Raw genomic sequence first — 16,225 nt, forward strand, 5'->3', positions numbered from 1 at the left:
ACAGAGAGAGAGAGAGAGAGAGAGAGAGAGAGAGAGAGAGAGAATTAACAAGAAAGAAAAACGAAGCAATCAAATTATCAATTAAATTTATTAGATACATTATTACCTCTATCCATAAATTTTAACTCAATTAATTTAATTTAATTTTAATTTGATTCTGTATTTGAAACCTCTTACTATTTCTTCATCCAATTCTACTCACTCAACATTTCATATATCACAACCTTATTAATTTATACTTTCGTTTCAAGTGAAGAAAATGAATCATTAATATCATCATAATACATGAAACAATACATGAATATATTTCTGTGTTTAAAAAATTTAATTAAATTCCTCCAAGATATTTTATCAATTCTTGTCAACCATTTATCTATTTATGATAAATCCCTAAGAAATACACATTGTCACAATGACACGTGCGTAAAATTTCTCGTTTCAAAGAATACCGTTCGCAAAGAAGTATCAATTACATAACATTAGAGCGATAGAAATTTCCTACAGAATTTATATTATGTGTATTATTTAAAAAAAAAAAAAAAAAAAAAAAAAAAAGGAAAAAAAAAAAAAAAGAAAACAAAAACTTCTTCGTGGTCACGGTCAATCGATACGTACTTGAGAGCTACGTTTCCCGGAACTTCGGCGTGAGACAGTGTGCGGAGGCGCCAGGGCGTCGAGCTCCTTCCGTTTCTTCATCTTCTTCGTCGGTTGACGAAGCGGCACTGTCACCGCCACCGAGTCCATCTCAAGCAACACCGAGCCGCCTATCTTCGTTTCGTTTCACAGGCGTGCCTATCGCGTACAGGAACTCTCCCTTCTTTTCCTCTTTCTTTTCTTTTCTTTTCTCTTTTTTTTCCCCTTTTCTTTCTCTCCGTCTCACTCTCACTCCCTCTCCCTCTTTATCAACCCCTGCACAATGCACTCGCGTCGATAATCATTCGCACCACAGGTTCATTTCCGTGCTCGAAATTCGGCCGCGTTTCCACTGTTCCGCCCGCGTGAACGCGACGATCTACGATTCACGGTCCCTCGATCACATCTTTCCGATTCTATCGCTCCCCCGTGAATAAAATATCTATTATACCGGTATATCGCGTGACTACTTCCTCTGAAAATCAATTGATTTTGCACGTCAAAAGGCATATTCTTTTCTTTTTTCTTTTTTTATCGGTGAAATATTGTATCTTGACTTGGAGTTTACATAATGAATTTTAAAAGTAGGAAATTTTTCAATTTTTGGTAATTATTGATCTATCATCATTGGGTTATACGTGATATCATAATAGTTTGGGTTGATCTTCGTGTTATGATGTTCGATCATGGTCAAGCATCGTTGTATAATTATTCACTGTAAGTGAATATACTCGTATGATTTAGAGATTAAAGGAACATTTTTTTTTTTGAAGGTTTAATTAATTAATATCGAAAATGTAATATCAATGATCCATTTCAAATAATGTAACACAAATCTATCTTAAATTGTTATTGTTTGGTTCACCTATGATCTAATGATATTAATTAAATAATACATATAGTAATTTTATTTACATTAATTATTTGCATGTATTTGTTAGAATCGAGAGGATTCTATAAATTTTAAGATTTTGTAGTCTGAGCGAAATAAAAGAATCATTTCAGGTCACTAGAGAAGTGTCCCCATTCTTTATTTATCCTTCCACTATATTTCGTCAGTATCTATCTGTACACCAATATGTACAGACACTTAAATATGTAGAAGCTACTTTTCCAATGATAATTTAAAATTTTCAAGTATACTTATTTTAAACTTATTTTAAATAAAATTAAACTAAAAATCTTATACTAAAATGAAAAAATTTAAAAGTGAAGAAAAAATTTAAAAGTGAGATAATTAATTTAGAAGCAATGAATGTTTAATATCTAAAAGATTTATATTTGCCTTCAATTTTCTAATTATAAAATATCTTTATTAAATTTTCCTGAATATTCTTTTAAAAACTCTTCTATAATTCAACGAGTAATTAAACATTTTTGAAAAAATTTAATTTAAAAATATTTTCCACTTGTCGAGAAATCATCGAATTCGAGAAAGAAAGTGAAATGAATCAAGCTTGTAAAATCTAGCAAATTTCCTCTGCACGCTCTTGTATCGCGACATCGATCGATCGATCTCGACAATACAACAGCGAGTTCTTGAGCGAAAGAGGTCGGGAGAACAAAAGCACGAGGAAGGTGACGGCAAACAAAAGCTCACCTAGTTAAGAAAAACCAAAGGACTACAAGAAAGGAGAAAGAAAAAAAAAAAATAAGGAAAAAGGGAAAAATGAAAAAAAATTGGGACAGAGCACGATAAAACGGTCACAATAATCGTAGCGATTTAAGTATATACGTATATTAGTCGAAGTTGTTCAAGGCAATCGTTTAGATAAGAGAATTCGAACAAAGCAATCAAATGCAAGTACATGTTGTTGACAACTGTAATATCAGGAAAAATGATATTAACTTGACAAATTTAAAATGTTACAATCAAGTATTGAATTTTATAATTCAAAGTGATATAAGATTAATTTGATTAATCTATTTTAAACTTTGTGTTATTTTTTTTTCTTTTTTGTTGTTTTCACTCCATCATTTAAAAATAATCAATTGCAGTTTTTTTTTATCGTTAAACTGAAGATGCTTATGTAAATTTTATATTATTTTAACTAAAAAAATAAAATCCTCTTTGGTGATTAAAAATTATAACGAATATTTTAAACAATCTTTTCTTTTACTTTTATATACATTTTCATATCATGAGTATTCATTATTAAATATTTTTTATAATAATATACTTTGCATTTTTTTATTTTATATCTTTGTATTCCACACATATTTGCACACATTTAAATTTTTCAAAAATACATAAACATCGACAGTCTTACTCTCATCTATCAAACTAATTTCATCTTGCGATCACTATTGCTTTAACAACGCTACAATATATATATATATATATCAATCTCTCCCAATTCCTCGATCCACGTTCGGTTTGCCGGAAGTTTTTCGCGAAACTTTAAAGGTGGAAAAAATTTATAATTTACAATTTGCAATTCGATCGATCCCTGATATCTTCTCTTCGATCAAAGAATGACGTAACTGATAAACTTTACACTATAAATCGTTGAACTATTACGTCGTAATAATGAAATTACGAAACTCGCGATTGATCACCGTCACGGACAAAAAGAGAAATACGAAGGGAGTACGATGGAAAGAGAAGAAATGCGTTACGAAGCGAACTTCGCCGCAAAACGCTTCGTACTGGCGGACCTCTTATCATCCTCTGCCCGCCTTACCTGACAACGTTTGCAGGTAACACCCATGCGAGTACACCGTCCATACGAATAAACATCATCGTTCACAACTATATATTTGTACGAGTATACGTTCACACAAGAGCAAATTGAGCACGCTTGATCACATATCTGAGGAGAACAATGCGGCGGATATGTGTTTGTCACTGAGTATTATATTTTATTGTTGTACGGAAGAGAAAGAGTTATCTCTTTTCTTTTTGTCTGCTCTTCTAATTCGATGCGTGGAACACACATCGGTGTGTTATGATCAATTCTCTGTGATTCGTGTATAATTTCGGCCAGTAATCAAGTCGATTATTTGAAATTCTGATTTAATAAAAAAAAAAAAAAAAAAAAGAATTGGAATATCTGAATAGTTTTCAATCGTTGAATCTTATCTACTTTGATTTTCATTATGTTTTTGTAATGTACTATTATTTTCAATCGTTCAAAAACGTTTAAGATATATATGATTATTATTTAATGATATTTTAATGTAATTATAAATTATAATTAAAAGTTATAACAAAAATAAGTTGATCAAGTTATAAATTTAAGAAGTTAATATATAATAGTAAGTATTTCATTATACAAAAATATATAAAAGTAAAAAAAATATATTATTTTATTCTGCTCGCTTTATTGCAGAATATATGATTTATAAGAAAGAACAATGAAAGAATGATAAATAAAAATCTGATAGATACAATTACAAGAAATTTTAAATCATTTTTCATAGAATAAATGGAATCAATTTTGTTAAAAAAAAATAAAAACATTCAATGGTAATAGGCAAATTTATAAGATATATAATATAAAAAATTTATAAAATATATATATTTATAAGAAATATAAATTTAAAATTTATATACAATATTTCAAATAATCTTTTTGATGATTGAAAAGAGAAACGTTTCATGCAATTAGTGAAAAAAAACGCATCTTTTAATTAATGGCTCTGTTTGCATAGAAAATCAGTGGTTCATTAAAATTAATTAAACATATTTATTGCATCGATTAATACTTAGAACAGAATGAAAAATTGGAAGATTAATATTTCACAAGAGAGAAATTATAAAAATATTTTCACTTTACATCTGTTAATAATAATTATCACTTTTGATTTCAATTATAATTGACTTTAAGAATTAATTATTCTTTATCAAGATACTTTTATCAAGATAAAATGTTTTAAGAGTGTTGCAAGATTCTTCCACTACAAAATATTTTATCTACAAGTTGGATAATAAAATAAATGAACAAAATACATGCTATATTTGGAATACTTTTGATCAGAAATTGACTTCCGAAATGAAGATTAGAGAGTAATAAATATTCGATAAATGTATTTTCAACTCTCTATAATATCATGTCGTTTAAATATTAATTATGCATTACTATATCTATAAGTATTTTTTATAATTTTATTAATCTTACCAATAATAAAAGCAATGTATTTATAAATATTATTAATTCTTTTTTAATTTCTTTTTTTTTTTTATATTCTTTTTTAATCAGAGTGAAAAAAATGTTATTAATAGCGTAGTAATTTTTTTTTCGTTACAAAAAATAATTCATTAATATAGAATTAAAAAAAAAAGTAGAATATAAAATATAATAGGTAAAAAGTATAAAAAGTATAAAAAAGTCATAGTAAAAAAGATTAAAAAATATAAACATACTAAAAATAAGATCTTGAAACGATAGATCAGATAGAAGAGAAAATATAAAAAATAGAACTTTAATATACTTGATTATAAGAAAAAGAAAAAATAAAATCTTTAGGATGAAAATGAAAAAATTCTATAAAAAAACATTTTAATTCATAAAAACATTTATAGGAATAAATTTCAACAAAGAAAAATTCATAAAGAAAATAAAACTTCGATGAAACTATTTGAATAAATCTGGAATCTTCGTGTATAAATATCTCATGATATTTTATAATTTCAAAAAACTTATATCGACGGTTCTTTTTTAAGAAAAAAACTAAACTTTCTATTGAAATAGAAATTTTTTTACAAAAAGAAGAATTTTAAAAAATGGAATAATTATTTAGAAATGATCGAAAATCAAAATAGCTAATGTATTTGCAATTTCATAGAACGACTCTATAAATTTCTAGTTTCACGAAGGTTGAGCATATACGATCTCTTTGTAACATGCAATGAATGACAAAAACATCGTCATTATGGTACTCGTGATTAGCAACGATCAACACTGTGATCCAATAATCATTTCCGTTTCAAATTACATTTTCGCAAAAATATTACATTGAAATACAAATGGAAAATTAAATTGAATCTTGTTTTATTATATTCTTGCTTTTTGTTTTATTTTTGTTTTATTCGCAATTTTTTTTTTTTCGTTCATCAAAAAAGAATTCAACTTTTTGTAGTATTGCGCAATTTTTCATAAATATTACGATATCACATTTATAACAGAAATTTACAGTAAGAATTATCGATTGAAGATCGAAAATGAAAATTAATTTAAATATTATTAAATAAGAAAATTTCCCATGGAAAATCTTTTTTTTAATCTTTTTTAATTTTCTTATTATTAATTGTTTTGAACAAGATCTTCTTTAGAAAACTATTTAGAAATTTTTAGGAACATCTAATAAAAAAATAATTCGTGCAATTAGTATAATGCAATAAATAATTTTTTAACTTTTTATATATTCTTGTTGTGTAAAACACCAACGTTATAAATTCGTTCCAAGAATCGATTTCCAAGAACCTGTAAATTTCTGTTTATTTTTAACGCTTATATCTTATCAATTCCAGGACAGTATCAAATGATTCATTACCTTGTTAAAGTGAATCTCAATGAAAATTTAAAAAAATAAAATAGCAATTTCGTATACCGTAATTTATTATTCTAAATAATTCTAAATGATTGTCGAGCTATTATTATTAATTTATCGTTAATTTTATTGGCACGATTAATGTTTGCTAATAATTCAACAGTCTATTTGCACTTCTAAATTTCATGGTCAATTAGTACAAAGCGTAGACAAATCTCTTAGTTATTTCGAATGATCCAATAATTTGTAAAGTATCGAATTTCGATATAAAAAATTCGGAAGTTTATCGACTTGAAATTACATTTATTATTACAATTTATATAATATGAATTTATAAATATTTGAAATCTTTTTGTTTGAATTTAAATTTATATTTTTTTTTAAATTTTAAAGAAAAGTTTCAATATTGAAAACAATATATTAATTTATTTTTATAATTATACTTTTTTTTTGCAAATAATTATAAAAAATATTAACCTTTTTTATCTTTTTTATAATTGAATCGAATTTTAGGGAAACAAAGTTATGTTGATGTATTATTCGAACTAATTAACAAACTATGTTTTATTTATCTTCATAAAAAGATATAGTGAAATTATTATAAGTATATTTTCATGTTTTTACAAAGAAATGATAATATAAAGAAATAATCGTTAATTGCATTATTTTATATTTCTAACTAAATTAAAATTAGACGAAATGAAATAATTTAAAAATATAATTAATAAAACTATCATATTAATGCTTAAAATTACCGTTCATTGGTCCTATATATTTATCATATACGCTGTGATCTATTAGAATCGTGAGGCTATTTAAGCAAATTAACCCTCTTATATATACACCCCTAAGGGATTGACACACAACTCTTTGTACGTCACTCTATTAGAGACACTTCTATGTGCTCGTTGGACAATTGGGAATCAATAGAAGAGGAATAAAACTACACTTGTCGACCATTGAATGTTTTAAGCGGCAAAGATCACGAACACTTGTGCATGCGGAACTTGACCTATGTCTCGTATAAATTATAGATTCTGATCGATTTCCGAATTACAAATTGCACAATAGAAAAATAACAAATTGTTCAACTCACACGATTTGTAACTTAATATACCGATAAGATGAATTGTGAATTAAGTAAATAACAAATATTATTTGTCAAACGAAATTATCAGAGAAAACAAACGATATAATATGAAGCAAAGAGCGTAGACAACGCCTCTGCTGCCATCGCGTACCACCCGCTCTGTGTGCAAAATATCGACTGACTGAGGGTTGGTACACGATCGTGTATAGTCTACTAGGGGTTCCTACGATAACAATTCAACAGTACATAGGGAATTTCGAATTGACACAAAGCGGAAGTGAAAAAAAAAAAACAGAAAAGAAAAAAGATAAAAAAAAAGGTGCGCACATTTTTGTGATAATAGAGATGCTGCAAATGATAATGCAATCGTTCAGATTCATGAGATATCGATATATTGTTATCGTTAATATAAAATATTGAATTTCATGTCTATTATTTAAATTTTTTTTAAATTTTAAATAAAATGAAAATTGTAACCAGAAAGAAAACGATAATAATAATAATAATAACAATGATGCTAATCAATATAGATAGATATTGACAAATCTTGGATTAATTGATTCATTAAATTGAATCAGAAAATATGTTAAAGTATTGATAATTTTCGATTAAAGAATAATTTCATTAAAAATAAATAAGATGGAATAAATAAAAATATTCGAATTGTTATTTATATCTTTCAGTTTCCATATTTATTGTTTTTGAATATGAGTTTTTGTTTATGAATTCACACTAATTTATAATTATATAATAATTTAATAACAATTTATAAAATTGTTAAAAGAATGAAAATAGATATTCATATTTAAGATATATAGATATAATAAGATTATATAGATATAATATTCTTTGTGTTTACCTATATATTTTGAATTAATCATGTTATATTATATATTACATAATCTTGACATGTATCTAATAAATATTTGATTGGCACAATTATAATTTAAAATTATAAATTAAAATCTTAAATTAAATTAAAATTATTAAGATTAAGAAACAGATAATCATTGATATACAAGTTACTAAAATGAGTAAAAATGAATATAACAAAATTCATAGATATATGAAATAAATCATTTTTACTGTAAAATATTATTTTACAATTGCAAATTCAAATTCATTTCAGTATTAGTTCCAGAATAAAAGCGGCACAAAGCAATTTTGACAATCATTAATCATATTTCTATATCATATTAATATCATTTTAACAACATGATATAAATATTATATAATTGTATAATTATATATATATATAATTAATAATAAATATTTACCTGATTTTATAGATATATCCATTTTTTTAATTTCTCCATATAAAATAACAGCTAACCAAGATAGTGCTATCAGCCAGAAGGTAATTAAAACACCTGCCATCCATAATGATATGATTCTCACATCAGACTTGCTACATCCACAAGAATCGGTCTGTTTCATTTTAATTGTGCCACTTAGTCTATGTTTTCTATAATACAATATAAATTTTTTAAATAATTTAGATATTCTTAAATACTCTAAAATTTAAATTTAATTAAAATTTTAAATAATAATTTTAAAAATGCGTTCTTTTTCTTTTACCGTTTTATTTTTTTCTTCTTGGGTGTGAGATCCAAATCTGATATATCGGAATCAGTGTCTGACAACAGATCAAGTAGATTTATTGTTTCTTTGTTATTCGAATTATTCATTATGATGAAAGAATCATAGCACGGGTCATAAAGTTAAAAGACGGAATCGTATTGACGGCCAGTTTGATAACATAACCTCTTTAATTGAAATGTCAGTCATTAAAAGATCTATTTTTATTAGTGATCTATTAATATTTGATCTAATTATTTCAACTACATATTACGTAACGAAATTTAAAATTACTCATAATTTTCACATATTATTGCTTTGGTATAGCTACGACTGAAAGATTCATCCCTTTATATCTTTTATAACCTAACCTGTTCGTGCATTCTTACATAGCATGTTCATTTCGCATATTCTGACATCTGACGGAAAAATGAATAAATAGAGAAAAATGCATTTGATGTGAACTAAAATAATTAAATTTATTCTATGAGATTAATTCTATTTTGTGAATGTTTTGTGAACGATCCGTCATCTTGACAGAATTCATGAATATTTATTAATTTAATTTTATCTCACGAACGGTGTAATGTAGTGTATATATATATTTATAATATAGATATAAATAATAATTAAATAAGAAAATGGTAAATATAATTATTAATTGTTATTTTAAAATGATAAACAATTATTGATCAATTTCAAATAAAATATAATTGAATTTCTATATTAAATTCTTGCAACTATTATAATAAGTTATATTTTTGTTTAATTTGTATATTTTTATATATTTTATAATATTTATATATATAAAATTAATTAAAAATTATAACTTTTACTATAATTACATTTTTTTAATAAAAAAAATATTTATTTTAAATATTTCACTTCAGTGCTGTTTTTAATTAATTTCAAATTTTCAATTGTTGCTTTCAATTAATCCTAAAAATGTATAAATATATTATATATAATATACGATAAAATTATTTTCATTTCAAGTAAAACGAAATGAATTTAAAATAATTTATAACCTTATGATGATGAAGAAACAATCTTAAACTGTATTTCCTTTTTTTTTATTATTTTTTTTTTTTAATATCCTTTCATTTGTTAAAGGTTTCAGGTTCGAAAAGTTCGTTGAAAGAATAGTCCTTCTAATGCATTAATTAACTTGCATAGCACGTTACAACGCTTTCCATTGAAGACAGTATCGCATCCGGTAGAAGTTCGGTCAAAAACAATCTACGTGGATCGCATATGACTTCGCTGCAAATTTATCAAAATTTATATTTATATCGTTAAATCAATTCACTACAATATCTAGTGAATTCAATAAATAAATCTGAGCTTTTTTTACCTGTTTAATTCTAAAAAAAAATATTTAATTAATAGGCCAATAGAATGTATTATATTTTTATTTAATTCTCCAAAATAATTAAATAAATTTGATTACAATTTTTTTAAGTATGTATGATTGAATTTTTAATAATATTTTTATATACTTTTAAATGTTTTTTCTAAGAATTTTTTCCTGTGAAATTCGTTAAATGATTATTCATGAAATTAGAAATATAAAGATTCACTGATTTTTTTGACAGTTGAAGATTGCGTTGGTGTCTGAACGTTCGGTTGGCTGGATGTGACACAGCCGAATTTTAAAATCGCATCAGCTATGCCGACATCTTGCCTTCGAGGCGCCCAGTTAGAATCGTGATAATGTTCTTCTTATAAAAAATAATTAATATAAATGAAACACTCAATCACAGTACACTTTGACAATTAAGAAATTTAATCAGAATGCAATCTCTTCTTGCTTTAGAAATTTTGTTAACATTTCAATAAATTACAATCAATTTTAATATACTTTTATCATATTTTATAAAAAATTATAAAAAATATTAAAATGAATAATTATTTACTATTACATTAAATTATTAGTATTATTTTTAATTGTATTTAAATATTATTACTGTTAACGATGATTAATTATTTTAAATAATTCAATTAAAAAACTAATACTCTTAAATATAGAGTACTTTCTTCAATTTTTTGTCATAATGTTGACAAATCACTCCTCTTAAAGAATTTCAAAAATCAAACCCAAAGTAAGAAATTAAAACTTACCAAAATTATTCACATTATATCTTCTCAAATCTTTACTATAATCTATAAATCTCTTCTAAAAAAAAGTCAAATATCAAAATGAAATTAAAAAAAAAAATCAAAACTTATCAAAAAATCTCACCTTAACAAAGTAAAAGAAATAATTTTCAAACAAATCAAAACATTTTTCATTGAAGTTTAATAATTCTCATAAGTCGATGCTCCAAGATTTTAAAAGTGACATGATATAACTGTAAATAAAATTGCTGAAATAAAATTTTAATTTAATTTAGTAATTGATTAAATGAATTATCGATTGAATTTATTTATCTGAACATGAATTCCTCTTACTTGGATTAAAAATCATAGTGGAAAGTATCAATGAACTATTACATGAATACACCAGTTATACGAATTAGTTGGTTCCCAAACAAGTTTAGATAAATGGAGTTCCTACTGTACAGTAAATCGACGCGTGATTCAAAAGAGACACCTGCATGAGACTGGAGGCACGCCAAATAACTGATAGCGTAGGCGTCGTGACTTCGAAGACGATGTCGAATGATCTAACGTTCGAGAGGGGATGAAGTTTCCCTGTACTTCTTACTCCATTGGTCGGGAACCGATTCTACGATTCGTGTATTCCTTCTCTCCGTCTCCTGTTCTTCCCGATCGTTCTATTGCCGGTATTAACGAGTTACCACCTTCCGGTCGAGCAGGCGTTAACGAAGATCTTTTCAACAAGCACAGCTGCGAATTTTTGCATCAATTGTTTGTTCTTTCCTCATTCGATGAGTCCTGGTTTAGAAAAGAAACGAAAATGATGCAGAAGCAAAGAATTTCGACCCTTTTATGATATATTTTGTGCTATTATCACGTTTATTATTTGTCTCGAAAGATTTATTTCTTTAAAAATTTCATTATTTTAACTTATACAACTCTCATTTATTATAGAACTTTATATAGGTGTATATTATTTATTAAAAAGTAGTTAGGAAGATTTGTTTTAAATTTTGTAATTTTTATTTGCATTCCGTATACAATCACATTATTATCATATTGTACATATTGTAAAAATATGTATCGATTCAGATCGAAAAATGAGGGAACGAATTAATTGAAAAGGATACTCGATACTTTTAATGTAACAATTTATTTGCTTCAAAATTATATACTTTGTCAAATATTTATGTTATATTATATATATATATTTTTATCTTGAAATAAAGTTAATAATTGTTATTAGACTTCTTATTCTATATTTATTTCTGATTAAAATAAAATTAAGATTAAAATTATTGAAATATTGAGATTAATAAATATTGGAGATTTGAAAAAAAAATATTATTGAAGAATATAATAGATAATAGATAATAAATAAAACTAAATGCATAAACGCAATTTTTCAAAATCTCTTTACCAAAATTTAAATTTCTTTCATCTAAGAATATTCTTCCATCTTAAAACTTACAATTGAAATTAATATAAAAATACTTGGCAAACAACATTGAAACTAATAATTACCGATAAATGCTAATAATTTTCAAACAATTCAAAAATCCTTGAGCAAAAGCAATATTTACTTACTATTAAATTAAACATTATTCCTCTACAACGAACAATGCCCTTCCATCCAAGAATTGCGATAGAAATTGCAACAAACTCGCGTAACCAACCGGAAGTACGTCCGAAAAGCGGGAGCGGATACCTTTAAAAAGGATGAAAATGTGTTCACAAGTATAGAAAGCATTCGATGGGTTGGAAGTGTTCGATCGCGAGCGGAGGATCTCCCGGGTCTTCGTGACTTCCGGTTCTGGACGACGCGCGTGTGCCAGCGGCGATGACCGGATATGGCGAAGAACCGACTGACCAAATCGTTCGTTCGGCGAGTCCACCGCTTCGTCTACAACGAGCTTTTCATGCGAATCACGCGTTCCCCTGTACCAAATACCAAGCTCGTATCGGTGACATCATACTCTTGCGTTGTATACCCGCGTGCACAGGTGAACGTGTGCCCGAGTATACAGTTGGATGAGACGATGTCGTTGCTCATAGCAAGAATCAATTTTCTTTCTTACTTCTTCTTAATTTTAATGATGATTAGGAAAGATGTTCAATCTGTATGATAAAAAAATGACATTGTGTTATTCCTTGATTTTTTCTTATTACGATTAGTTTATTATTTTTACATATTTTTACTCGTTTTCATTTTTTTTTTTTTTTTTTTCACAGAAGAAAGCATGCGATGTGATTATGCATTGATTGATAAATCAAAATCTTGTTGTTATCACCTCAAAGTTTGTCTTCTCAAGTTTTTTATGGATACGCGTTATGATTATATGTATTTACACGTATCATTTGTATATGGATATTTATATGTTTATTTGTTATTATATAAATATTATGTACGTATAATTATACTTTTTTTTATATAGTTTTTTTTTATCTCTATATGATTTAGATTCAACTAATATATATATTTTTTTTCTTTTAAAACAATTAGATCTTTGTTTTTAAAATTTTCAATAACAATTTTTATTGAATAATGTATTAGCTTTTATTACAATTTACAAAAAACTTTTTGATAATTCTAATCTAAAAAAATTGTTACGACTTTAAAATAAACAAGATATAGAATTATAAATAATAAATAATAAACAAGATATAGAATTATAAATTATAAATATTTGTTGTACAAGAAAAAAGTAAAAATCGATATAATTTTATAAAAAAAATATTGTTATTTTTATTTTTATTAATGAATTCTCAATCTGGAAGAGAATGAATATAAAAATAAAATATTTAACACGATAACATGATAAAACGAATAACGATAAAAGATTGATAATACTGCATAAAAATAAAAATTATAAATATTAATTATCAATATTATGGAATTCAATGATCCACGATGAAATTAAAATAATAAATCTAAATGAATCTTTCATTTCCTCAATTTTTACTTCCCAAACGACAATAGCAATAAAAAAAAAAATAAAGAAAAATTAAACAATATTCAACATTAATGGAGAATCAAAATAGAGATTCCAAATAACTTAATTTTTAATTTTAATAGAAGATTGGAAAAAAAAAGTTTCGAGATTCGAAGGAAAAAGGAAGAAAAATCCAAAAAAATATTCGCGGAAAAAGTCATAGTAGGATTCAGTGATTCGTGGCCCATCGAGAATTTCTTTCTGTTCCTCTGTACGTCACAATATTCACATGACAAAGTTCGAAGTGTAGAGGAGAAAAAAAAAAAACCGAGAGAAGAATAGTTAATCGGTAAACAAATCACGTACTTGTGGATGCATATATAAGACCATAGAACGTTGTGTACTTACACGACGAGCGAAAGGAACGCACGAATGCTGCGTATGTCCATACCTTTCATCTGATTCTGGATATTCGGATGTTTAATTTTGATTTATTAGAAAAACGAATAAATATATTTTGTACATTTATCAATATAAAAAGAAATGATTTACGTTAAATAATTTATATTTATTTTAAAGAAAAAAACTGTGTATTGTTTAGGATTGGAAGATTGAAATAGAATAAAATATATTCATTTCAAATTACAATGAAATAATTCATTTGTTACTTAATATAATGATAATGGATTTTAAGAGATTTCGAATAAAATGTAAAATTGCACATTTCTCTTTTCTGTTTTTTGCAAACGCAATTTCAATATTATGAGATATTATGAGGTTACGTTAATAAGTAAATAATTGTCATATTAAAATTGATTATAATATTATATTATTATAATTGATTGATCTTCAATTCTTCAGTTTCAAATCGGCAATATCTTAATAGCCACCCTTTCGATAGACGAAGAAAGAAGCGAAAGGCATAAGGAAAGAAGTAGGCCGTGCAAATGAGGTAGCCTGCCGAGGTGCTCTGGAACTAAAAAATCCCAGTTGCTAATTGAAGAACAAACAGACTCAGTTCAACACAAGATTCTGCGTGAAAAATCGTGACGACAATGAAATTTGGTTTGACGACGTCATTTACAATACAGAATATTTGCATATCTTTCACTTTACAAAACAAAAATAAGTCATAGTTTATCCAAGTATAAAAATATTCTTTCAATTTTTACATTTTTTTCCCCTCATTTTTTAAAATGGAAAACAAAAATAAATATTAAAATATTAATTAATTTATCAAGAATGACGAATGAATCTCTAATATTAATATTAATTATCTTTAATATTATAATCATGTGATTAGTCATTCAAATTAAATCATAATTTATATTCAATTTTGGAATATTTTTAAATTTTTTTTTACGAGATATATAAATATAAATGAAATATATAAACTATATTAGTATAATTTATCATATGTGTATGGATCATTAACAATAACAATTAACCCTACTTGAGAAGAATAAGATAATTAGTTTCACTTGGCAACTTTTCCAACTAACCGTTTTACAGCCGATTCATAATTAACGGTACTTTAATTTGCAAGCTCCCGATACAATTATCACCGTTATCGTTAAGTTTATTAAAACTATCTTACTATCTTACCAAGGCAAAACAAGAATCACTAATATTATTCTTAAAATAATCAAATAATCTTTTGCACAAATATCAGTTCTAGATACTAAAAACCATTGTCTATTACGTAATTTGAAATCCCGATAATCTTTCAAAATAAATGAAATAATAATCGATGAATTAAAAAAACAAATTAATTTGATTAATTTCTAATAATTGATCGATTTATTCCTAATAATCTTAAGAGTTCCTTAATTTTTAAAATCTTAAATTTTAAATCAAAATAAAAATCAAAAAATCGATAGATAAATTAAAAAAAAAAATTAAGTCTTACCTTCAATTTTTTTTTCAATTAAGTTTTACCTTCATTCCTCGCTAATAATCCCAATAAGCTTTATAATTTTTTCACTTCATATAAAAAAAATTTATTTAATATTCATCACCTGGTTTTAGTAGTTTTAAAAAAATCTTCAATCACAATCGTTTTCAATTCACCGATATTCGTGAAAACTATTATCGGTTAACTTCCGCGTAAAATCGATCGATAAACGAGTCAAACCAACAATTTCCATTAAGATAACCGCGATCCGCAAGCGTGACGCAGCGAATGAAGGAAAAAAAAAAAAAAATATTGTTTCGACCGGTTTCAAAACAGATTTTTTATCTGAATAGTATATCGTGCTCCTTTCCTTATCGTGCAACTATAACTGATAATTATTTTTCTTCTTTTCTTCTTTTATTTTCCCTTTTTTTCTTCTCTTTTCTTCTTTTTTTCAAACCTGATGTCTCTAATGATCTATCACCAAATATAACCAGGTATCCC

General features: G+C 25.7%; 2 protein-coding genes across 2 annotated transcripts in view; both read right to left on the bottom strand.

Moving 5' to 3' along the window:
* The window catches only part of LOC122717118, an 8,304-nt gene extending 7,553 nt beyond the window's left edge, over positions 1–751 (bottom strand). The window contains exon 1 of the mRNA XM_043940868.1: positions 616–751. Coding sequence (XP_043796803.1) covers positions 616–744 — 129 coding nt within the window. The 5' untranslated portion in view covers positions 745–751. The remainder of the gene's footprint in view (positions 1–615) is intronic.
* Positions 752–1,107: 356 nt separating this feature from the next.
* Positions 1,108–9,343, bottom strand: LOC122717119. The gene is made up of 3 exons (XM_043940870.1): positions 8,795–9,343; positions 8,494–8,681; positions 1,108–1,348 (listed from the first exon to the last, which is right to left on the bottom strand). The coding sequence occupies exons 1-3, from the start codon at positions 8,902–8,904 to the stop codon at positions 1,305–1,307; spliced, it is 342 nt and encodes a 113-aa protein (XP_043796805.1). The 5' UTR covers positions 8,905–9,343; the 3' UTR covers positions 1,108–1,304.
* Between the last annotated feature and the right edge of the window lie 6,882 nt (positions 9,344–16,225).

This window comes from Apis laboriosa, unplaced genomic scaffold (genome assembly GCF_014066325.1).
Source record: "Apis laboriosa isolate Shangri-la unplaced genomic scaffold, ASM1406632v1 scaffold4_cov146, whole genome shotgun sequence".
Taxonomy (NCBI): domain Eukaryota; kingdom Metazoa; phylum Arthropoda; class Insecta; order Hymenoptera; family Apidae; genus Apis; species Apis laboriosa.

What these genes read in the sequence shown, in the direction of transcription:
- LOC122717119 (XM_043940870.1), bottom strand. Translation starts at nt 8,904, where the DNA reads ATGAATAATTCGAATAACAAAGAAACAATAAATCTACTTGATCTGTTG. An exon ending in AAGAAGAAAAAAATAAAACG is followed by an intron (nt 8,682 to 8,794) that starts GTAAAAGAAAAA and finishes ATTGTATTATAG; the next exon opens with AAAACATAGACTAAGTGGCA. An exon ending in GGATATATCTATAAAATCAG is followed by an intron (nt 1,349 to 8,493) that starts GTAAATATTTAT and finishes ATTCACTTACAG; the next exon opens with TGAATAATTATACAACGATG.